We start from the raw sequence: 24730 nt of genomic DNA, 5'->3' as shown, positions 1-24730 counted from the left end.
ATATCACAAAAGACAATGGCAAGAACCTTCCCTGCTGACTTTTGGGTTCAGAACTTCTTTGGCCATAGAGAATCTTTGTGTCTCCACTCCATTGACTGCTGTTTGGTCTCTGAGTCATAGTGATGAAGCCTTGTTTCATCAACAGTCACAATACAAGCCAAAAAATGGTAAGGATTACACCATTCATATCACAAAAGACAATGGCAAGAACCTTCCCTGCTGACTTTTGGGTTCAGAACTTCTTTGGCCATAGAGAATCTTTGTGTCTCCACTCCATTCACTGCTGTTTGGTCTCTGAGTCATAGTGATGAAGCCTTGTTTCATCAACAGTCACAATACAAGCCAAAAAATTTGCACCTGATTTCTCAAAATAATCCCTTGAGATGAGAGCACACGTCTTTTGGTCGACACTCAAACATTTGGGGACCTACTTCACTGAGAGCTTCTGCATACCCGGATGTTGATGGATAATGACCCCAACTTGTTCCATGGATATCCAGAGAGTCTTTGCAATGTTTTTGGCTGGTATTCGTCTATCAAGAATCATGGCATGTACTGCATCAATGTTTTCAGGTGTGATCACTGTGGAAGGTTTTCCTGAACCAGGGGCATCTGTTATCTCAGGATGCTGTTTGAAACTTGGCCACCCATCTGGCAACTGTTGGATATGATGGGGGTACAGTCTCCCAAAGACTCATACAAAGTTTGTTGAGCCTCGGTTGTGGACTTTTCTTGCAGTACGAAAAATTTGATGACGGCCCACACCTCTTCGTCTTCGAATTTCTTCAAAACCCCTGACATGTCTTCTTATATATCCTAAAAGATAAGAGCAAATTATTACAATTTGATGAAACATGGGAGTTAAAGGATTTTAAGATATGTTCTTTTAGTGGTTATATCAGTTCCTTTAATATCATTTTTGTTCCAGTTGTTTATCAGAATTTTTCATCCCCCTCCTCCCCTCATAAAATAAAAACACAACTATTTAAGTGAAACAAGCTCCATATTTGAGTGCTTTATGTGAGATATTACTAAAATTTTATGTGCAAACTACTGCTTGCATATGCTTGGGTATAATATGAACAAAATAGGATAATAATTTCTTGTCCAGTGTAATATATTATTCAATTCAATTTAAAAAACTTTCCACAATTACTGATCAAAATATTACATAATGCTAAGGTATGCAAAATTGCATACCTTAGCATTGTGTGGTTAGGACTTTCTCTTTGTTTTTAAGAAATACTTTATATAAGTAAAGAAATCTATGACATAAAGAATACAACATAAGTGTACTTGCCTTGGTAGCTGCAAACCAAAGGATGGCTTCCATTCTGCATCCATTCCAACAACATCATAATTCTATCAAAATAATATGCTTGTATTTGTAATTATGAATACAAGATGTACTCTTAACTTAAAATAAAGATGGATAAAATAATAAAACTCAAAGCCAATTAAGTTTTAATTTTACTAATATGATACGAGTCATTCAGTATTCGGAATGACATTTTTGAATGAATAATTAAACATAGTACTATGATTTACCATTTATTTGTCCTTAACATGAACCTAAGCTTATCAGTCTTTTAAACGTTAGCATGCCAAATACTCCAGAAACACCATTTCACAATCATATGCCTGCCTGGTTGGCCTATTGGCAGATATGCTATTCACTCCTTAACAACCAACAATCTGTGGTTTTGAATCACATGAGCATAATTGTGAAATGATTTAGATGATAGAAAAATTGCTCAGGGTATGTGACCATGCTTATTGGAGGACTGTAGTGGCTTGAAAGTTATTTGTTGTCTCTAGAGTGGGGTTCCAAATGACCACCAGTATGAATTTCACCAATCTAAAACCAGTGGAGATCTCCTCGCCTACATCACCTACCATTAGACTAGTGCTATGGAAAGGTTTGGAGAAACCTGTGGCATCTGGTATCAAGCTTTCTCAACAAATTATCATCATATGAACTGCTTTCATCCTTTTGTAATTGGATTGCCATTTTTCTCATATCGATCCCTATGTCTGATGGTGGAAGGTGTTCTCTTTAGATATTCTTGTTAATGCAGGTGTTCCTCAGGGCTCTGTCACTTCACCCACCCTCTTACTGATTTATAGAAATGACCTGTTCTCAATGACTAGAAATCCCATTAATAGTTTTGCTGATGATAACACTCTTCACTCATCCTACTCGAATGACAAGCTTTGCAATGCTTAAACATCTCAAGCTTCAACATCTTCTGTACAAGGTAAAGTAAGACTGAATAACACATGAACATAAGGATAAGCTACTGATGACGACCTGTAATTTTGCAGGTTGAAATATTTGGTTATTAAAGTTTAATATTTTATTCATCCTTATCTGAATTTTTTAAGGAAATTACAATGTATACTAATATATTAACTAAAGTAAATTTAATTAATACTTCCAATATTTCAGCAGAGTCAAACTGCCATCATCATCAGGGAACACAATATTAATATATGTGCATGCAGGCAATACACTAAGTAATGAAGATGAAGCATGTCAACTGAGAGTAAGCTTAAAATCCTAAATAGTCTCCCCTAGTTAGCTAAAATATTCATTCTTGACCATAGCTGAAGTAACAGAAGATGAAAGCTTCCCAAATTTGGGACAGTTTCATGCAACAAAAAAGTGGCCTTTTCAGCATATCCTATGGCAGGTGTCCAAAGCATGGTCAGAAGGTCCTGAGTGTCTGTAGTGGAGGAAATGGTTACAGTCCTTAACTGTGTAGATCAGATATATATATATATGATCCACACACGAGCCACAAGACCTATAGCACACTAGCACTGTGTGTGTGGGGGGGGGAGAGAAATAGAAGAAAGGAGGAGCCTGTTCACATTTTGTTTGAACAGCTGAGGATTGTAATCTTTGGGGAAGGCAGAGTGGGGGAGACTGTTTCAAACGACAGAAGTAGATGGAATAAAAAAAGGAGGCAGTGAAGTTGGTTCAGTGAGTTTTATGGTGGACTGTAAAAGGGTGTTGGTTAGTAGTGGCTCTTGTTTTAATGATTTTGGAGGAGAGTGGAGGATATAGTGGCCAATTCAGCAGAGCTCTCCATGAAAGTATCTGTAGAAGAGGCACAAGGCAAAAACTAAATGTCTGTGACCATCAATTAGCCAGATTGCCCTCTTCTGGATAGAACTGAGCAATCTTAGAGAGGATTTTGGGGTACCACCTGAAATATGGGAGCAATATTTCATGGCTGGGAGGATTTGGGCTTGATATAGAGTTAGCAGCTGTGAAGTAGTGTCTTTTCGAAAAAGTACACTAAGTTTTTTGGCAGCTACAAAAGCTATAGTTGAAATATGGTTGTGCCAGGAAAGATTGGAGGTGCAAATCAGCTTATCAGTCTTCTAAAGAAGTTTGGGTTTGGGTATCTCAGTATTCCTGAAAGTAAGGGGAGGGGAGATGCGAGCACTTCCTTGCGAGAGATCAGACAGACCTGGGTTTTGGTGGCATTGAAGTTTACAAGGTTGTCCTTGCTCCAATGGGATATAACTAGGAGATCTGAGTTCTCAATTCTAATTTGGGATTCTAATACTTAAGCACTAACAGGTTTGTCGAATGAAATGGAGTGTACTGTCATCAGCAAAGCTACGGATAGGATTCAAAAATTCTGTGAGAGCAGGTAATTTATATATACAAACAAGAGGAAGAGAGTGGATGAAAGAACAGAACTCTGGGGTACTCCTGCATTAGTGGGGAAATCTGAGGAAAGTTAACCATCCACCATAACATGTAGTGAGTAACCAGTGAGAAAGTTGGGAATCCAGTTGCAAAGTGAGGAAGGGAGTTTGGTGAGTAGGTTCCTGTGCCAAACCTGATCAAATGCCTTTGAGATGTTTGGCCATAGTAGGATACTTTACAACTACAATAGATCCACTAAACATCTGCAGGTCTATGGAATGTGGCTGGGCTTTGGTTGAGCTGATAAGGGATGCTAATTTTTTATATGGTCTTTAAGTGGTTGGAAGGTTGTATTTTTTTTTAAAGGATTTTAGTTAGTTTTTAAGATGCACCTTGGATATATGGAATAGTGATAGCGTTGGTATAGTCTCTGTTCTGGAGAGGAGGAGGAGAGAGTGAGTGGTTTTAATATTTTTTTTAGATATGGTGGGAATTGTAGCCACTGGTTAAGAAGGTTTTAGAAATGAGATCAAGTTCATTGGAGAAGGCACTGTTATTTGAACTAATTAATTTAGCCCTCTTATACAGACTTTTAATAATCCCATACTGTTGGGAAGGTGACTGAATATCAGTGCATATGGGTTTTCTGTATACAGGAGAATGCCAGGAATTCTTTAGGATGGCATGTAATTAAAGTGTCTAGGAAGGGGAGACTGTTATTTTCTTTTATATAAAGCATATAAAAATATGTTGACAGTATATAAACTCCGATTCACATAGACTCACTGTTTGTGGGTTTATGTGGGATAGAGTTAACTGCTGTGTTGATGACGTATTCTCCATTTGGCCACATGGCTTGGATGCCCTCAACATATTTTTAACACATTTAAACAATCAACATCCCAGGATCTGGTTTGCCTTAGAAAAAGAAAATAACGACAGTCTCCCCTTCCTAGACATTTTAACAACACAAGAAAACCCACCTACCCACACTGGTAGATACATTCACAGTAATCCCCCCACCCATCCCACCAGTAGAAGATTATTAAAACTCTGCTTTTGACCATGCTTTGGACACTATAGGATACGGTGCAAGGCCACGCTACTCCATTTATATTGACATCAAATATAAATATGAAAGACTTTTCCTTAAATCTGCCTCAGCCTTAAGAAACTACTCAACAAATGTGGTTGCATGAAACTGCCTCAAACCGGGTAAGCTCTCATCCTCTGTACTTCGACAGTCAAGGATGCCTGTCTGAGCCAATTATAGGAACTCTTTAAAACTATAGACTTACTCTCAGTTCATGTGCTTCAGCCTCATTACTTAGTATAGTGCCTGCACACACATATTATATTGCATTCCTTGATGATGGCAATGTAACTTTGCTGAAATATTGGAAGCATTAATTAAATTTATTTTAGTTAACATCTTACTCTATGTTGTAATTTCCTTAAAAAATACAGTTATGAATATTCAATGTATAAGCCTTACTGCCAAACATCCTTATCCCTGTGTTCACATCTTAATTCAGTCTTACCTTTATAGTACAAGTATCTCTAAAAAATAGTTATCTGTAATAAATGTCCTGAAGACTGATTCTGCAGTGGTGTTCTTGACTGGGCTAAAAACAACCTAGCACCAATGTTTCCAAAACACTTTTTTTTTTTTTTTTTGCTTGTTTTCTTGTAAAAAAAAGATCCCCTGATGTTGTCCACCTTTTTTGACAATGCTCAGCTCAACAGTCAAGACCAGATCTCTCTTCTAGCACTGACCCTCACTCCAAACTATTCAGACATTATCACATTACTTTTGTAGAATCCTTGGCTTCTAAAACACCTCACTTCTGACCAGTTACTTACTCTGTATAAATCCCAAATCCAGCCAACCTTGGAACAATGCTCTCATGTTTGGCATAGTGGTGCACCTAGGACGTCCCTAAAAATCCTTGATGCTTTTTAGAAAAGGATGGTTTTGTTAATTAATGACACCTCACTAACTCTCTTACTAAAGATCCTACTAACTAAATCTCTTACTAAATTACTAAAAATAAATTACAATTTTCATATTTTATCTCTTCTACAGATATTTCCCTGGGAATTGTTTGGCAGATCTACAGGAAAACTCAAGCAACAGCTGCTCAATATCCTTTTACAGTTGAGATGTATACTCACTGAAAACTTGCTACTCTCGGTCATCTTTCATTCCATTCACCTCAGTTCGATGGAACAGCCTTCCCCATGAAGTACTTCCAAAGGACCACAGTCTTTACTTATTTAAGAAGATTATCGACACATATCTATGTCATAACTCCTACTCATAAATGGGATTTATTTGCTACAGACTCTGCTGAACTGTGTGTGGGAGTAATAATATAAAAAAAAGTAAACATCAACATTCAAAAAGAGCTAATAATAGCTAATAATGCAGTTGTAGCTCATTTTTTGTAGTGTCCAGTATGCCACTGTTGGCACCCTGGACCCAGAGGTGAGTATTAGAAGTTATTTCCTAGATGGAAGCTAATGCAGGCTACTATCAATCCCCAAAATAGAAGCCATTCCTGACATGGAGCAGACTCCTGTGTAGCTGCATCTTGTCACTGAAGTTGATTTTCAGGTATCTTTATAGAGGCATGCTTATTTAATGGCAGCATAGGGTGCCATATTACATTGTTGTCTTGGTTTCTGTATATAGTTTTGTTCATTAATTTATTGAATTTTTACTATGCTAAATAAATGTAGCTGTAGGATATTTCAAAAAGCTTATGGCAAAATGGTAATGATCAAGTGAGCCCAATCATCATCACAATAATTGAATCTAATCATTTTTTGTACATTCACTGCAGATAATTTTTTACTTAATTTTGCCATTAAAATGGTCCAAATGTAACTAACAAAATTTAAAAGTGATCCTGAATACCTAAATTATTATTATTATTATTCGTGACACCTCCAAGTAATGCAAAGACTCATCGCGGGAGGACATTCAGGAATACCTAAATTCCACATAAAAAAAAATTAATAAATCTATCCTGTTGTAGGATATTTCAAGAAGTTTATGGCATAGTAGGAATTATGAAGAAAGAGCACCTAATATATATACCAAACCATCACTTTCTTGAAGGCAGGGCAAGTACAGGCTTGATTCACACTAAACTATGCAAACACTTAAATCTACATAAACAATGCCAGTACTCTCAAATGCCACTCAGAATAATAATAAAAAAAGACTAATACCTCTTACTTGGTTGTTATAAAGCAGTTTATAGTTTATAACAACCAAGTTTAAATCAACAATTGACTTTCGCTATGGCAAACATTGTCATAACAAATTCACCCACCATAACAAACTGATGAAAAGTCCCAACCATATCTTCACATGCACAATGATATTCTAAAGGAAATTCACTAAAGTAAACTATTCTAAAGGTTCACTGTAGTGAGAATTAGCATGCAGATATTTTCAGAGGAAAGACATATTTATTTTGTGATGGAAATGTAAAATAGCATATTATATTTTTTATTTATGAAATTTATACTCATCTTATTGCAGTCATTTCCAGTATAAAAAAAATAAAATAAAAGAACAAATAACAACATGAAAGAAGGAGTAACAAAGTAGTTATTATATTATTACACAACACCTCCAGGGAGTCCAAAGACTCATTGAGGGAGGGCACCTACTCTACACCTCTCCGTCTCCACCACTCCATCAACTGCAACTACCTTCATCATCTACACCAGGCATTCCCAACCATATGCCCGTGGGCACCATGGCACCCGTCGACCAATTTGTGTGTGCCTGCCGCTGTAAAACCGTGTGCCGCATAGTTTGAAATAATCATGTGCACATCACACAACAATTCATGGCATGCTATATGACGCATGCGTTAATGACACATGACGAGTATTAAATGCATACAATGTAAAGTAGACGCGCATTCAAAATTGTTCATTATCTGTTGCTAGTTATATGCGCATAATTTTAACGGTGTCTTGTACTTAAATTTTTGAAATATTTTGATTTTTAATCCTAAAATGAGTGAATCAAGTAAAATACAATGAACAAACCTATAATTTGAACACTTACTGGGAGGAAAACATATTGTTTCATTAATTTTAAAGATAACTGTGTTTGTTTGTTGTGCAACAGTAGCGTTGCAATTCCGAAAAAATAGATGGTGCCCGTCACCCTACTGGTATTTTAGAATGTGCTCTAGGAAACAAAAAGGTTGGGAACCCCTGATCTACACCAACGCCATCTATCGCTGACCACTAGTATTTTCACAGACAATCACAAACATCCATGACCACAGTGGGATTCGAACCCACAGCCTTTTGGCTGGTGAGCAGATAAGCTAACCACTCGTCCAACCAGGCCGGATATTTATAACTGCAAAGAACCAAGCAGTTCTTTGCAGTTATAAATTCATGAGCTGTAACAGAGCAGCATAATAATTATAAATGAAACCTTAACAAGAGGTAGTAAAAGGTATACAAAAATATCAACGAGCAGTGCTGAGTAATCCACAATGGAGATGAACACAATCCATTGAATTTTTTTAAAATCAGGATGATGTAGTAATGCTTTACAACTTTCCTTACATGTTTCCAACAATGAACTTGCTCTTCTGTTGATGTAATTTTTATGTTCCTCATGATGAATAGCCATGCAGACTTTCCAAGTCAGCCAAAATAAGATAAACCACAGGTGCTAGGAATCGGAGCAACACCAAAATTGGCAACTGGAAGCTTAACTTCTGCAAAACTTAAAAATAAAGAAAGCTTCTGGACAGAGCAGAATACAACTTAAGCACAAAAAATTCTAAGGTTCTTAGTAATCTGCTTAGTGATACCCTAAACCTAATTTCACAGCTAATTTCTTCCTAAGCACATAAAGATGGAAAACTCCTATATTTGTCTATGGCTTTGTCAATGAATAATCGCTATAACTAGTATACAAAAAAGTAATTTTTGTGTACTCTATTTCTTGCAGAAAAGTGTAGAACAAAGGGAACAAGCTCAACAGATGATGGTGACACAGGACATGAATATATTATCATCCTTCATCCTTCTCAGCGCATGTTCCAGTCTTATTCAATCTTTTTCCTGGTCTTCCAAATAGGTAGTATCAAAGTACCTTTTCGAGTAGTTTTGAAATGTTATTTCTTTAAATATGTTTAATCCATTTCATTCTGTAACTGTATATTATATCAATTACAAAGACCATTTTGAGTTTTTTGCATTTTTTTTTTTTAATTCCAGAGTATACAGCCTGCTGTTCTAAGCATGAATTTGATTTCTCCAGTTTATATTATTTTATTCTTCTGCAGTTTTATGCTCCATATTATTTTATATGGTTATTATTATTATAAACACAGCCAATTATTGTTAATAATCAATATTGTAATTACTGTTATTATGGTACACATTATTGTGATCATCTTTAGGAAGTTTATCTGAAGCAGTTAATTTGTTCTAAAATTTTATTTTCAATCATACTTTTATTATGGACTAGAGGCGAGGCAGTTCTTTAAAAGCTATGATTGTTGTCTATTGATATTTCATTCAGATGTTTTCTTGATTGTTTTTAAGGAAAATATTGTTTTTTGGAGTTTTCCTTCACTTCTTGTTATGATTATTTGGTCACTGGTAAACAACAAGGTACAAGTATAGTTCCCCAATCTAGTTTCAATGCTGGTATTACATTTGTCTTCCATTTCTTTATCATTTCATATATATATGAAATGGTAAAGGCCTGGTTGGCCGAGTGGTTAGCATATCCACTCTCCAGCCAAAAGGCTGCGGGTTCGAATCCTACCGTAGGCATGGATGTTTGTGATTGTCTGTAAAAATACCAGTTGTGGTGGGGGGCAGTAGATGGCATTGGTGTAGATGATGCAGTTTGCTGTGGTTGGTGGATTGAGTGGTAGAGGCAGAGAGTTGTGGAGTGGGTGCCCTCCCTCGATGATTCTTTGGACTCCTTGGAGGTGTCATGTAGTAATAATAATATATACATACATACACTGAGTTAGCTTTGCATTAGGAACACCCACCCAATAATGTATTGGTCCACTTCTCTGTGCAATCATGGTTTGCAGATGCCTAGGACAGATTCCACAAGGTGGCAAGCATTTTCCATGTGTAACTCTACCCATGCCCGCTGCAGCAATTCCGTCAGTTCATGCTCATTCCGTGGAGGAGGATCAGCAGGTCTCACACACTGGTCTAGCATATCTCACACATGTTCAATTGGATTACAATCATTTGGAGGATAAGGTAATAGTCCTGATTTGTGTTCTCTTCTTTTTTCCAAGTCTTTTTGATGTTCTGCCATACGGATTTCTCCTGACCTTCCTGTCTGGCCTATGTAAGAATAGAGATTTTGGATTTGATAGACCCTTGGTTTTTTTTATGGGATGGTACAAAGGTTTCGGTGGATGCAGGAATCTTGATATAAAGGGATGCGTTATCAGAGCTAATCTCAGATGGTATGGTCACTTAAATAGAATGGGAGAGGAAAGATTAGCAAAACAAGTGTTCTCTGCCAGGTTGGCAGGAAAACGACCCAGAGGAAGACCAAGATATAGGTGGATTGATACGGTACAAAGTGCCTTAGACGATAGAAATATAAGATCTGATAATGTTGGAGTCTTGACAAGTAACAGACTGATTTGGAGGAAAATTGTAGATAGGAAGTTAGTAATGATGTAATTTTTTCATGTAGTACTGTCATATCCTGTACACCCCTTGAGGGTACATGGCAGGAATTTGATGATGATGATGATGATGATGATATAAAGGGAGAAAAGCTACTTTTAAGTTGTACTTGCAGAGCAATGTCGCTAATCTGTCTGTGACATTTTTGATGTATGGTAGTGAGATTGCTTTTTGAAATCTTGTTTTTCTACATTGGTTGTGGGAGCTGTGTTCAGGATTTTCTTGCTTGTTTTTGGCTCAAATCCATTAAGTGTGAGGTTCTGTGTTAAGTAATGTAATTCCTCATTTCGCTTTTTTTACTGTCAGACCTTTGGAATAATATCGATAACATTACATACAATAAAGCTGCATTGGTTGACAAACAGAAAAAATATAATTTAATAAGGAAATTCAATTTACTTCAGCAAGAAAAAAAACCAACAAAAGCATCTAGATCACTTTAAATTACTGATTAACCTATCTTCATGAGTCCTGTCAAAAGCAGAAAACAATCTTCTAATGAAAGGCTTCAATTTCGCATTAACAGCACAGCACATTCCGAAAGTAGAGATCATTGCACAAATTGAAAAAGGAATCCACAATTTGCCTAGCAATACAGCTGACTTCCTCCACATACAAAGTTCTTCATTATTATTAAAATGCAAAATACCATGCAAGAACTTATCAAAACCGGAATCTGCAGCACTTAAAAAATTAAGACTTGACAACAACATCATGATAATTAAAGCAGATAAGGGGAACACTACAGTCATCATGAACTCAGAAGATTACACAAGAAAGATGAACACCCTCTTAGAGTATTCCACCACCTACTTGCCTATTACCAGAGATCCCACATGGCAAACACATAATAAAACTAATGACTTAATGAAGAAGATACCTAACTGGCCTGAAGAACTAAAAAGAACTATATCATCTAAACACCCATTAATCTCAAGAATTTATGGCGTGCCAAAAATACATAAAATATAAATTCTGTTAAGTCGATTGTAGATGGAAGAGATTCCCTGACATCAAATCTGGCAAAATATTTGACAAACATGTTAGTGCCACATATAGGAAAAACAGATTCATTCATAAAGAACAGTTTACATTTCATCGAGAAGATCAAGGATGTTAATATAGAACCTTCAGACGTTTTAGCAAGCTTGAATATAGTCAGCTTCTTCACTAATGTACCGAGAAATGATACAGTAACTAGTCTTGAAAATCTTTTTCAAGACTAGTTACTGTCTTGTACTCCGCAAGTACAACTTAAAAGTAGCTTTTCTCCCTTTATATCAAGATTCCAACATCCACCGAAACCTTCGTACGATCCCATAAAAAAACCAGGGATCTATCAAATCTATTGTTCTTGTGGCATTTGTTATGTAGGCAATACAGGAAGGTCAGGAGAAATCCATATGGCAGAACATCAAAAAGACTTAGAAAAAAGAAGAGAACACAAATCAGTTATAGCTTTCCACACAACTTCCAATGGACATAAAGTACTTTGGGAAAAAACGATCATGTCATATACTGATAAATTTTATGCAGTTATTAAGGGATAACTATCTGCGACAGCATGTAATGGAAAATACTAGGGGTAAGAGAGTGCTTGACCTAGTAATTGCATCTGAGAATTTCCTGTAATGAATATGACCACATTGCCACCAATTGGTGAGAGTGATCATAGGGTCTTGACCTGGGAGGTGGCTAAATGTGTGGAATTTTCAATTAAGACAAGGTACATGTGGAATTATCAGGCTGGTAAGTGTGACAAGCTTAGGAGTTTGCTTGGTTCAGTGTTATGGCACGTAAAACTGCACGGGCTGGATGTTGATAGTGCATGGGAGGTGGTTAAGGAGTGTTTGCAGGAGGCAATGGCTGACTGTATATCTAGAGTCCGAATAGTAAATCAAGTAGGGGTTAAATGGATGAATAATATCATTAAGCTTGAGCTGCAAAAAAAGAAACAACTGCAGAGGGAATTTAAGGAGAAAGGTGGTCTGTAGGCACATGAACGGTATAAAACGTAGGCCAGAAGGGTAACGAGTGGGGTAAGAAAAGCAAAAGTGGATTATGAAAGAAAATTAGCCATGCAGGCTAAAGAGAATCCCAAACAGTTTTTTTGATATGTTGCAAGTAAAAGAAAAATTATATATGGCAGAATGATAATAAAGAATGCCGATGGTAGGGAGGAAACCGAATCAGTTGATATAGGGGAATTACTGAATGAGCACTTTGCATGAGTATATCATCCAGGTAGTGATATTGCAGGAATGAAGGAACTAACAGCTTATATGGGAATTGTGGTGAACGAAGTGGAGGTGAATAGTCTATTACAAAACCTCAATGTGAATACATCTGTGGGATTGGATGGTATACCAGCTCGTGTCATACGTGAAGCGGCTAAAGAATTGTCAGTGCCCTTGACCATTTTGTTTAATTTGAGTCTCGGGTCTGGGTTAGTCCCGAGGGGGTGGAAAGAAGGGAAAATAGTTCCATTGCATAAAGGAGGTTCCAAGACTGCTGTTGAAAATTTCCAACCAATCAGCATATCAGGAGTCATTGTCAAGATCTTGGAGAAAGTAGTCAAGAGGAAAATACAGGAATGGATAAATGAAAATGGGATACTGAATGGGGGACAGCATGGTTTTATGAAGGGTAGATCATGCCTCAGTAACTTGCTCACGTTTTATAACAGAGTGACAGCTGAACTGGATAAGGGTAAAGGGTTTACAGTGATTCTGCTGGACCTTCCTAAGGCCTTGGACAGGACACCACACGGAATTCTAATCGGTAAACTGCAGCATATGGGGATGGATATAGGGTTGGTGAGATGGAGAGATATCAGAGAGTAGTTTATTCGGGAGTAGAGTCCAAAAGACGGCCTGTGACTAGTGATGTGCAGCAGGGTTCTGTTCTTCAACTACTATTTAATTTGTTCATTAACGATACAGGAAAGGATCTGAGAGGAATTGTTCATTTGTTTGCTGATGATGCAAAGTTGGTTAGAGCAATAGTGAATGCACAGGATGTCAAAATTTTGCAGGAAGATTTGGATAGTTTGGAGGACTGGGATAAGGTCCCAGTCCTCCAAAATTTAATGTGGCAAAATGTAAGGTTATGCATTTTGGGGTGAAAAGATTAGCAGCAGCATGCTACATTGGTGGAACTGTACTCCAGGAGATTGACGAGGCCAGGGATTTGGGAGTGTTGGTGGATAGGGAGTTGAAGTTTAGGGGCACAATGCAAAAGTGGCTAAATCAGCCCATCAAATCACTTGGTTACTGAAGAATACTCTGACGAGCAGAGACAAGCAAGTTATTGTTCCTTTGTATCGAGTCTTGATAAGACCGCATCCAGACTACTGTGACCAGATATGGGCACCTGGGTTTCTTCTTGATGGAGAGGATCCAGAGAGGAGTGACCAAGATGACAGCAAGTCTATGGAATGAACCTCCACATAGCCTTTAAAGGAATGCGGAGAACCGACCAGGGCTTCTGACCTAATGTTCAATCCTCACCTTCTCGTGGTACACCCTGTTGGGTATCTACTTGGATACTGAACGGACGAGGATGGGCTGGCAATTTGGGATTTAGCCAACCAAATTGTATTCTTATTGGTTAAACCAAAATATAGAATGATGGTACAACATGACAAAATTTCATGCCGGCTGGAGCGTCGCCCGGTTAAACAAGGCCCCCGATGTTTTCGCCAGGGAACCAGGGCAAACAGCGAAAAGTCAGCTACTGGAACAAATCTGAAAATAAACCCCAACTCAACATCACCAGAGTTAAAGATCAGTACTATCAATGTAAGAAGCCTCAATGGCAAAGAAATGGAGCTAGCTGAGGAATTAGATAAGTACCAGATCGACATAATAGGGGTGACGAAACAAAAAAGACCAAAACTGGTGAGATCTTTCTGAGCAATAAATACAAAATGTTATATTCAGGCAATGACAATCAAGGAAAAGAAGGAGTAGCCATAGTATTCAACACAAAATACGAGGCTAATCTTCTTGAATGGCAGTCAGTCTCAAATAGAGTAATGTGGGCAAATATCAGAATGGGGAACTGGACAATGAGACTTATTTGTGCCTATGGTCCCACAGAAGGTTCTACTAAGGTAGAAGTGGAGGAATTTTTTGAGGCTTTAGAAAAAGCAACTGACACAATGAAAAATGAAAAGTTGGTCCTTGTTGGGGATCTAAATAGCAGAGTAGGAAATGATTGTGAGACATACAAAAATATTTTGGGAAAATTTGGAGAAAAGAGCAAAGCTAATAATAATGGCAAATATCTGTTGGATTTCTGCTCAGGACATGGACTGGTTATTACTAACACCATGTTCCAACATAAAAATGTGCACAAATTCACATGGAGAGAAGAGGCTAGGAATAAGAAAAGTCTCATTAACTATGTTGATAGTGATGTTTTCTCCCTGGTGCAGGACACCAGTGTACAGAGGATTTGAAATTGGAAGTGATCACTATTTAGTCTTGAGCAGGATAAAATTGAATTTCATATTGAAAAGAATAACATGTAAGAAAGTTTTAAAGCGAATAAAAGTTGAGCAGCTTTCAGATGTGAGCTATAGACTAAAATACACAAAGATTATTGAAGAAAAACTGAAAAACGTTTGAGAACAAGAATCAAAGCTTGGAGATTCAGTGGCAAACTCTGAAGAAAACATTGATTGATTCTGCCAGAGAGGCATGTGGTGAGGTTGTCTGTAAGAATAAAAAAATCAGAACTCCCTGGTGAATACAGGAAGTTAAAGAGGTAGGAAGGAAAAGAAGAAAGCATATCAAAAGTTCCTGTCAAATAAGTCAACTTTTGCTCTTAGAGAATATAGAGACAAATGCAAGAATGCTAAACACTGTGTAAAACTAGCTAAACAAAAGTCATGGGAGGACTTTGGCAAGAATATAGAAAATAAATATCAAGAAGGTGGCAAAATATTCTGGAGGTTGTTGAAGAAGCTTAAGAATGGAGGAAAGAGTGCCGTAAAAGGAATTAGAGATGATAAAGGTGACATGAAAACAGGAGAAAAAGATATCCTTGAAGTATGGAGTAATTACTTTGAAAAACTGCTAAATGAAACAAGCAGTGATGACAGCACAGTGGTAAAAAACACTGACCAGGCATGCAGTCAGAAATACATATCCATACTTGAAGTAGAAAAAGCCATCAAAGGCTTGAAATGTGGAAAGGCAGCAGGAGTAGATGATATTCGACCAGAAATGCTGAAGTATGGTGGTATAAGAGTCTTACAGTGGCTACACTGCATAGTTCAGAAAGCCTGGACAGAGGGACGAATTCCCAATGATTGGAGTAGAGCTCTCATAGTACCCATATATAAAAAAGGGAAATAAAACTGCATGTGAGAATTACAGAGGTATTTCCCTACTGAGTGTTCCTGGCAAGATTTATGCAAGTATACTTGAGAAACAGTTGAGAAGAATTGTGGAAGAAAAGCTTGGTGAAAACAAGCTGGATTCAGGCCAAATAGAGGCTGTCAGAATCAGATCTTCACTTTACGACAAATAGTCGAGAAAGCATGGGAATATAACAAAGTTCTGTATTTAAGTTTTGTAGATCTGGAAAAGGCATATGACAAGGTGCCAAGAGAGAAGCTATTCAATACGCTGCAGTTATATGGTGTCAATGGGGCATTATATCAAGCAATACTTTGTCTTTACTTGAGTTGTAAGTCAGCAGTTAGAATTGAAGGAAGTACAGGAAGATGTTAAATCTGGTGTGAGACAAGGATGTACATTATCCCCTCTGTTATTCATTATCTATATGGATCACATTATGAAGGAAAGTGGTATTAAACATGATATCAAAATTGGAGATGTTAATGTCAGCTCTTTGCTTTATGCGGACGATGTTATACTTCTAAATAAATCCACTACAAGTCTGCAAGATTCTCTGACTAAATTGAATAGCTGTTGTAATAGATATGTTATGAAGGTCAGCATTAAAAAGACAAAAACAATGAAAATAGGCAGAATCATTGAAAATGTCAACTGTGTTGTGAATGGAGAACCTGTGGAACAAGTAAAACATTTCAGCTATTTAGGCACGATTTTTACTGAAGATGGTAAATTAAATATAGAAAGAGACAACAGAATCAGCAAAGCCGGAATGGTGGGAAGTCAAATGAATAAATGCATATGGAATAAGAGAGAAATTAGTCGGAACACTAAATTAGCTGTATACAAGACAGTGTTCAAACCAGTTTTAACTTATGTATCTGAGAGCTGGGTCAGAAGTAAAACACTTGACCAAAGACTAGAGACCACAGATATGAGAGTCCTGAGAAAGATTATAGGCGTGAACAGATGGCATCAATGGCAGTATCATATTAAAAACGAGGATATTAGGAAAGAACTTGACATTGTCTGCATCCAGGAATGCGTTAGCAGAGCTAATCTCAGGTGGTGTGGTCACTTAAACAGAATGGGCGAGGAAAGATTAGCAAAACAAGTGTTCTCTGCCCGGTTGGCAGTAACATGACCAAGATATAGGTGGATTGATATGGTACAAAGTGCTTTAGATGATAGAAATATAAGATCTGATAATGTTGGAGTCTTGACAAGTAACAGACTGACTTGGAAGAAAATTGTAGATAGGAAAAAAAATTGTGGAAGAGAGGGGGGGGGGTGGATATGATTGAGACATTCAAATTACTGAAGGGTTTCTATGAGATTAATTCAGAAGATATTTTTGAGAACAGGACTGGTGGTGGGAGGACTATGGGCCATCCATGGAAACTGGGCAAGAGTGTGGTTAGCAAGGCTGTTAGAGCTAGGTTTTTTACTTGGAGAGTGGTGAATGAGTGGAATAAGCTGCCAGAGTCTGTTGCGGGTGCCATGGCTGTGAATGAGTTCAAGGCGAAGTATGATAGATACTGTGTGAATGTTGAATAATTGTTCTTGACATGATGTTAGGGATTCCCTTGATGAGTCTAAGGACTCCCTGGAGTTACCCGTAATAATAATAATAATAATAATAAAAATTGTTTCACAAGGAAATTCAAGGAAGCAGCAAAAATGCTTAGAATTTCTACACAGTGCAACAAACCCAAGGTTTCATATTACACTAAGTGTGGTCAGCATGCATAAAAAATTGAACTTCCTCAGATCTCAGACATAACACACGTGAAGCACAATGTGACAACAAATAACAATGTTCCAACAAACATTCAGTAACGAATGTTTCAATTTTTTCAATGTTACAGTTAGAAACATCTAATGGACTATGAATTTAATCTTTGTTAGTTGTGTTTAACTTTTTTTATACACGAATGCCCCTGATGATGCAAGTCATACAACTTACGAAACTTGTCGGGTTTTCACGTATCCTGTTCGTAGTTAATAAACATGTGGTCTCAATACCAGAATCAATCTTTCGAACTACTGAACCATAGAAACCTTTGCACACATAGGGCTACATGCTGTTCATGCCAAATGTGAACCCAGCCATCAGTATGGTGCAGCAGGACACATCACTTGGGAGGAAGGGGGGGGGGTCCCTAATGCAAAGCTAACTCAGCATACAGTGTATATATAAAAAGTGAGAACTGAAAACCTGTATATGGCTGACAAAGAATGAAGAAGTCTGAAGAGAACAGCATTAATTTTGTTGGCAGTATTTGATGTTGGTTATTGAATCTTTCTACACTGCAAAAATAATGGCTTATTTGTACCATAGTACAGTGAGCTTGTGGAGACTATAGGAATAGTCTGTTACAACTGACAGTTCGCTGTGAATTTCCTTTAGAACAGCAGAGACAATGAGGCTTTGGTTTTGACTTTTCAAAATTAAAGTTTTAGGGATAAAAACTACATAGAACTGAAAGGAAAACAAATAATTTAATAACTAATTAAATATTTACATGTTGATGTTTTTCCAGATCAAGCAACATTATCAAAGATATGCTGGCAACACACATACTTAATAAAGACTGGGAACGAAATGACCTACAGAACAAGGGGTTGAAGGCAACAGTGGTACTCTCTGCAGCAATTTTCTGAGATTAGTGCTGATTGGAGAATAGGGTAGTAGGCCCAAAGTTGTGTAGTGTTACACCATAGTTCTACTGTAGTTCACTGGATTATACGGAGCATGAGCCACTTCCAGGAACAGTCTCTGTGATTTGAAATGGGATCTGTGTAGCTGTTCAGCTTTTTTCCATCTGATGAAATGGCTTTCTTCCAAGGCATGCTGTGCAAGTCCACTTGCCCATACTGAATGTATATTTTTTTGCGTTCTTTTCTTCTCACCAAGGTGGTCCCAACCTGTCTGTCCAAAATACTGGAACACATACGGACAGGTATACTCTGTGGACAGATGGGAAAGAGAGAATCCTGGCAGTGTTTTATTTGTCTCAGAAAGGTGGAAACTTTGTTCAGAGGTTTATAGACCGTTCTAATTATGTTTTAGGAGTGAGCCCAGTCTGTCTGTCTGTCTGTCTGTTGTACCTCGTAGGGTAGCGATATGGTGTATGTTTCTTAAATACTGCTGTCAACATAGCAACACAAAACTTTTACACCTTTCAAACACTAAGAACATATAGAAAAGTCAGAATTTCTCCACCAAAAGAACAAATACAAAACACTCATAGAATTCTTAGCATTCTCAGTTCAAAATGCTATGACCTTCACCTTAAGCTTTCCAAGCATATATTTGTATTTTTATAGAGCACTCTCAGCCAAAAATGAATGGAAAATATTTATTGACAGTAAAAGAAATCTAATTGGGAAGTTTGAAAATCTTGCAACAAAGAAAAATCTCAAGCAACTTCTAGCAGGCAAGGTTATCCATAGCTGATCAGATTATACACTTTTTTGTCAATGAAACCAAAATCTTAAGTAAAGGCTTCAATGTGATTACTACAGAAAAAAAAAATCCAGTGCATTAAGATCATGACAGATATAAACTTTGCCATCAAAAAAAGATTACTGCAAGGTGAAGGTGACGTAGATGTTATTAGGCTAGAAGCCACTACCATGTAAAAAAAAAAAAAAACATGGTTTCTAAAAAGCAATTTTACTAAAGAAGGAAAAAAAACAAACAAATAGCTTTAAGAAATCTAAAAAATTAAACTAAAACAGTTATAGTGAAAACAGACAAAGGAAATGCTGCAGTGGACAATAATAAAATATAGTAATTATTATATGATATGTCAACAGAGGTTAGGGCGGGGGGGGGGAGGTCTTACTGGCATAAAAGTCCATGTGCTTCACTGGTGGAGGCACATGGGCTTTTATGGCGCATGTCATATCAAAAACACTGATGGAGCTGATATTCACCAGTGATCATGGGAATTTCGGTCAAGTCCGGACGGCCCAGTCAAGTCAAATTCCACTTATCCTCACCTTCACGTGGTGTCCCCCGTCATCCTCTCTATACTTCAGAACCCTGGTTGGTTAAGTAAAAAAAAAAGACTAAAGCAAAGTCAACAGCAATTATATGGCAAATGACAGCGAAACAGAAGAATAGGCCCCATCCCCCTGAGTCCTGTGAAACTCTCACCTACTTTTCTAAGATGGCAGAAAAGAAAAATGAAGAGTCAGGGGTGCTAACAATCCATCAGATGAAGGCAGGCCATCTTTTGGAGAGATTAACCTGACTATAGGTACCTTGAATACCAGCACTCTGGCAAAGGATTCCCAAATTGACTTCTTACTTAAAGAATTAGGCAACACAAAAATGGATATTCTGGCCATAAATGAAATGAAAAGAACTAACAACATGATGGAATGACGACTCACTAATTTTTCTTAGCCCAGCAACCAAATAATGCAAAACAAGGCAGAGTCGGATTCATTATAAGGAAAAGATCAACAAAGAAAATCATTTTGTGTAACATTCTCTCTGAAAGAGTTGGCACTCTGATGGTAGGTAGATCTTAGAAGAAAGGCCATCCTTAAAATTATCACAATATGCTCCTACATTAGCTTCAAATGATAACGAGATAAATAAATTCTACAAGAATCTTGAGGAGCCGCTACAGCAAAAGTCCACGTAAGCTTTTGTATGTGGCAACTTTAATGCTAAAATTGGGAAGGACAGAAATCAAGAAACCTTCATTGGTTCCTTTGGATTAGGTAACAGAAATGTAAGAGGAAAGAAACTAGAATTTGAAGAAGCAGAAAAACTTTTTATCATGAATACCTTCTTCCAAAACAGAGTAGGAAAAAGGTGGACTTGGGAATCTCCAAATGGCAATTCCCATATAAGAAATGAAACAGACTACATTGTAACAAACTGCAAAAGAATAGTTCAAGATGTAAGAACAATTTGCAGAAAGTATTTTGACATCCACAGACCATTGACTACTACGAGCCATCCTACAAACTGACCAAAAAAAAAGGAAAAAAACATCGGGCAATCTCAGACTATGCAAAGTGACCCAAATATTTAGATCCTGATTTGTCTATTGATCAAATAAAATGAAATATTAACAAACATGACAAGGATTATGACACGCTCCTGGCAAATCTATCCAAGTGCATGGAAAATTTTAAAGTCAATCAAGTACACCCCAAAAAAGAAAGACTCTCCATACAAACCTTGAATTTACTAAAAATGAGAAGAGAACTGAAAGTAGCTCAGTCGGTATAGGTATAGGCAAAGCCCTGGGGTTGAAAAGACCTGGGTTCGATTCCGTCTATCACGTGAGGAATCTTTATGTGATTTTTTGGATGTGGTGGTGATGTTCGCATTAGGGATGACTTACTGAGTATTTTTGTAAGACGAGGTGGCCGAGTGGTTAAGGCGATGGACTGCTAATCCATTGGGGTATCCCCGCGTGGGTTCGAATCCCATCCTCGTCGAAGTTGTATAATTTTGAAACGCGGACCGGTTATTATTACGCTTGCGAGTGTGTCCCGTGTGATACAGCCATCTGGTTACGAGGAACTGATTATTTGAGTCTGGATTATTCTGCTTTTCCTTGACTAAAAGAACTTTTACCATTGAGTAAGTAAGACTGTAGCCGATGTTCCTACCAGCACCTGCGTGTCCTGCTTCCTTTTTTTTTTTAAGCGGTGATATTGAATGGCATAATAGCGAGAATGTGTGACAAGAGAGGACTGGTATATGTGGATGCTTGGAGTGCGTTTGAGGAAAGAGAGGAGTTGTATACGAGAGACCGTTTACATTTGAATGAGGAAGGACGTAGGCATCTGGAGAGATTGCTGTTCTGAACGAGTCAGTGTGTCCCAGGGAGGATGATAGCAGGGGTGGCCTCTTGTGGGAATGGATACTTGGGAGAAGGGAGACAATGTCAGGTAACACTGAGCCCAGTGGAGTCTAGAAGGGATAATGCTGGGTATAGAAACAATGGCATTGATATGCTGTATACTAATGCCAGGAGTATCCGAAATAAGGGAGAGGAATTGGTGGCGCAAATAGCATCAGCCGGGCCAAAAATTATTGCGATCACTGAGACGTGGTTGACAGAAGGGGATATAAAAACAGATATTGAAGTCGCTGGGTATAGCATTTTTCGCCAGGATAGGAGGGGAAAGCGTGGTGGTGGGGTGCTGCTTATGATAAGTGATGACCTATGTCCTCTAAGAGTGGAGAATTTGGAAGGAAGTGAGACAAATGATTTTGAGAGCGTATGGTGTGAGGTAGAGGTAGGCAAGACAGGATATTTAGTAGGGTGTTGCTACAGACCCAGGAGCACAGAGGATGGGGACCAGGAGATGTTTAGACAGCTAAGTTTGGCAAGTGCAAGAAGAATGATTGTTATGGGAGATTTTAACTTCAGTAGTATAAATTGGAGAGAGGAAGATGCATGTAACAATAGGGGAATGGAATTTCTAGAATTCTTTAGGGACAAATGTCTTAGGCAACATGTAACAGAGGGAACAAGGGGTTCAAAAATTTTGGATTTGGTTATAGCATCAGAAGAGTTGATAATAACTGAGTTGACGTCTCTCCCACCAGTTGGAGAGAGTGACCATATGGTGTTGACTTGGAAAATGAATAGACATGCAGGAGTATCAAAGAGACGGGAACTTATGTGGAATTATAAGGCAGGTGGTTATAATAGTCTTAGACGTCAACTTCGGGAAGTTTCATGGAGGGAGGAATTGGAAGGCCGGGATATCACCAGTGCGTGGGAAATTGTGAAAGAATATTTGTTATCAGCAATGGTAAGTTGTATACCACGAGTGAAGAAGAGGACGCAATTTGGAGTAAAGTGGATGACAAACAATATTAAACAGGAATTGCATGCGAAAAAGAGGCTATGGAAGAGATATAAGGAGACAGGTGAAGAGATGCATGAGGAATATAAGACACAGGCCAGAAGAGTGACTAGTGTGGTAAGGAAAGCGAAACTGGAATATGAGAGGAGATTGGCCCTAAGATCCAAAGAAAATCCTAGGGAATTTTTTAGCTATGTGGCCAGTAGGAGGAGAAATGACTGTGGAAGAATGATATTGTGGGATAAAAATGGGAATAGAGTGACTGATGGAGAGGACATAGTGGAATTGTTCAATGAACACTTTATTGGAGTATTTCATCCTAGAGGAGTCAGTTTTAATGCTAGAGGGATAGGACTGGTACGAGGTCTGGAGGTACAGGAGGAGAGTGTGTTTCAGATACTGAGTACTCTGGATGTCAGTAAAGCTGTGGGACTGGATGGTATTTTGCCACGAGTTTTGAGAGAATGTGCTAGGGAATTGACAGTACCTTTAACGTGGCTTTTCAATGAAAGTCTGGCTTTGGCAAAGGTGCCCAGGGAATGGAAGGAAGGTAAGATAGTGTCATTGCAATAAGGGTGGTAACAGACTGGAAGTGTCTAATTATAGGCCAGTCTGTGTGTCATCAGTAGTTGTTAAGATCTTGGAGAAAGTAGTGAGGGACCGTGTACAGCATTGGGCAGATGAGGGTAATGTTATCTGTGAGAATCAACATGGATTTGTGAAAGGACGCTCTTGTTTTAGCAATATGCTAGCCTTTTATAATAAAGTTACAACAACATTAGATGAGGTAAAGGCATATACTGCAATTTTCTTAGACTTGGCGAAGGCATTTGACAGGGTGCCACATGATAAGCTGATATTTAAGTTGCAGCACATGGGTCTGGATGTCAGATTGGTCAACTGAATTCAGGATTGGCTGTCTGATAGGTATCAGAGAGTTGTGTATGGTGGAGCAGTTTCCAGGAGGCAGAGGGTTACAAGTGGGGTCCCACAGGGCTCAGTACTAGGACCTATATTGTTTAACCTTTATATCAATGACATAGCCAGTGGATTGCAGGGGGATATTCAGTTGTTTATGGATGATGCGAAGCTGGGAAGGATTATTAGTAATAGTGCAGATGTGGTAGCCCTGCAAGAGGATTTAAATAAGCTAGATAGATGGGCAAATGAATGGGGGTGTCAGTTTCATGCAGCAAAATGTAAGGTCTTGAGGTTTGGGAAACATCGATGGGATGCTGCAAACTCTATGGGAGGAGTTATACTGGAGGAAGTAGGGGAGACAAGAGATCTGGGGTTGATGATTGATAGAAACCTGAAGTTTAGGGGACATGTTGCAAAGGTGGTGAAGGTAACACAGAGGATTGCTGCTATTATGAGAAGGACACTGACCTGCAGAGATAAGAGGGTTATCATTCCGTTGTATAAGTCTCTGATCAGACCACACTTGGACTATTGTTCTCAGATTTGGTCCCCAGGATTTGAAGGGGATAAATTAACTGTGGAAAGGATACAAAGACGGATGAAAAAGATGGTTTCAGGACTGTACAAGGATAGTTATGAGGATCGGCTGAGAGAATGTGGACTGCAGGGTTTGGTGGATAGAAGAAGGAGAGGTGATATGATTGAGACTTTTAAACTGTTGAGAGGTGGTTACAGGGTTGACACTGGGGAGTTCTTTCGCTTGGTTGATCAGCGGGAAGGAGTGATGACAAGAGGCCATCCCTGGAAGTTACGAAAGGAAACTGTGAGCAAGAGAGTAAGGAGTGGTTTCTTTGTGTGGAGGGTGGTTGAGCCGTGGAATGCATTGCCTGATGGAGTGGTGGGAGCGAGAACGGTCAGTGAGTTTAAAGAGTGGTATGATAAACTTTGTGTTTCTCAGGTGGGGACCTCCCCTCGATGAGTCTTGACAGACTTTATGTCTTAGGAAGGACCTCCCTCGATGAGTCTTTTGACTCCTTGGAGGCCTGAATGAAAAGGCCAATCCCAACAGCACTACTAGATCAAGATGGAAAAAGACACACAAATAGAACAAAAATGGAAAAGATAGTGCTTCTATAATGACCTTTTTGTATCAAAATATTCTTTACCAGAATGAAAACTCGATAATATATATATACCAGAAGTGTTC

At 38.2% G+C, this 24730-nt stretch overlaps 1 protein-coding gene and 1 non-coding gene across 7 annotated transcripts in view; one reads left to right on the top strand and one right to left on the bottom strand.

Moving 5' to 3' along the window:
* The window catches only part of LOC150103803 (exonuclease mut-7 homolog), a 317319-nt gene that overhangs the window by 147596 nt on the left and 144993 nt on the right, over nt 1-24730 (bottom strand). For all 6 annotated transcript variants that reach the window (XM_090396546.1, XM_090396545.1, XM_090396544.1 and 3 more), the window contains one exon: nt 1301-1362. In XM_090396546.1, coding sequence (XP_090252672.1) covers nt 1301-1362 — 62 coding nt within the window. The remainder of the gene's footprint in view (nt 1-1300; nt 1363-24730) is intronic.
* TRNAS-GCU (transfer RNA serine (anticodon GCU)) lies at nt 21138-21219 on the top strand. Its single transcript has one exon. It is a non-coding gene; the product is annotated as a tRNA-Ser (tRNA).

The sequence above is a fragment of the Typopeltis vanoorti genome, chromosome 8, assembly GCF_054136105.1.
Source record: "Typopeltis vanoorti isolate ZY-2024b chromosome 8, IOZ_Tvanoo_1.0, whole genome shotgun sequence".
NCBI lineage: Eukaryota > Metazoa > Arthropoda > Arachnida > Uropygi > Thelyphonidae > Typopeltis > Typopeltis vanoorti.
The sequence above is the reverse complement of the archived record's forward strand: the minus strand, read 5'-3'. Positions and strand labels throughout refer to the sequence as shown.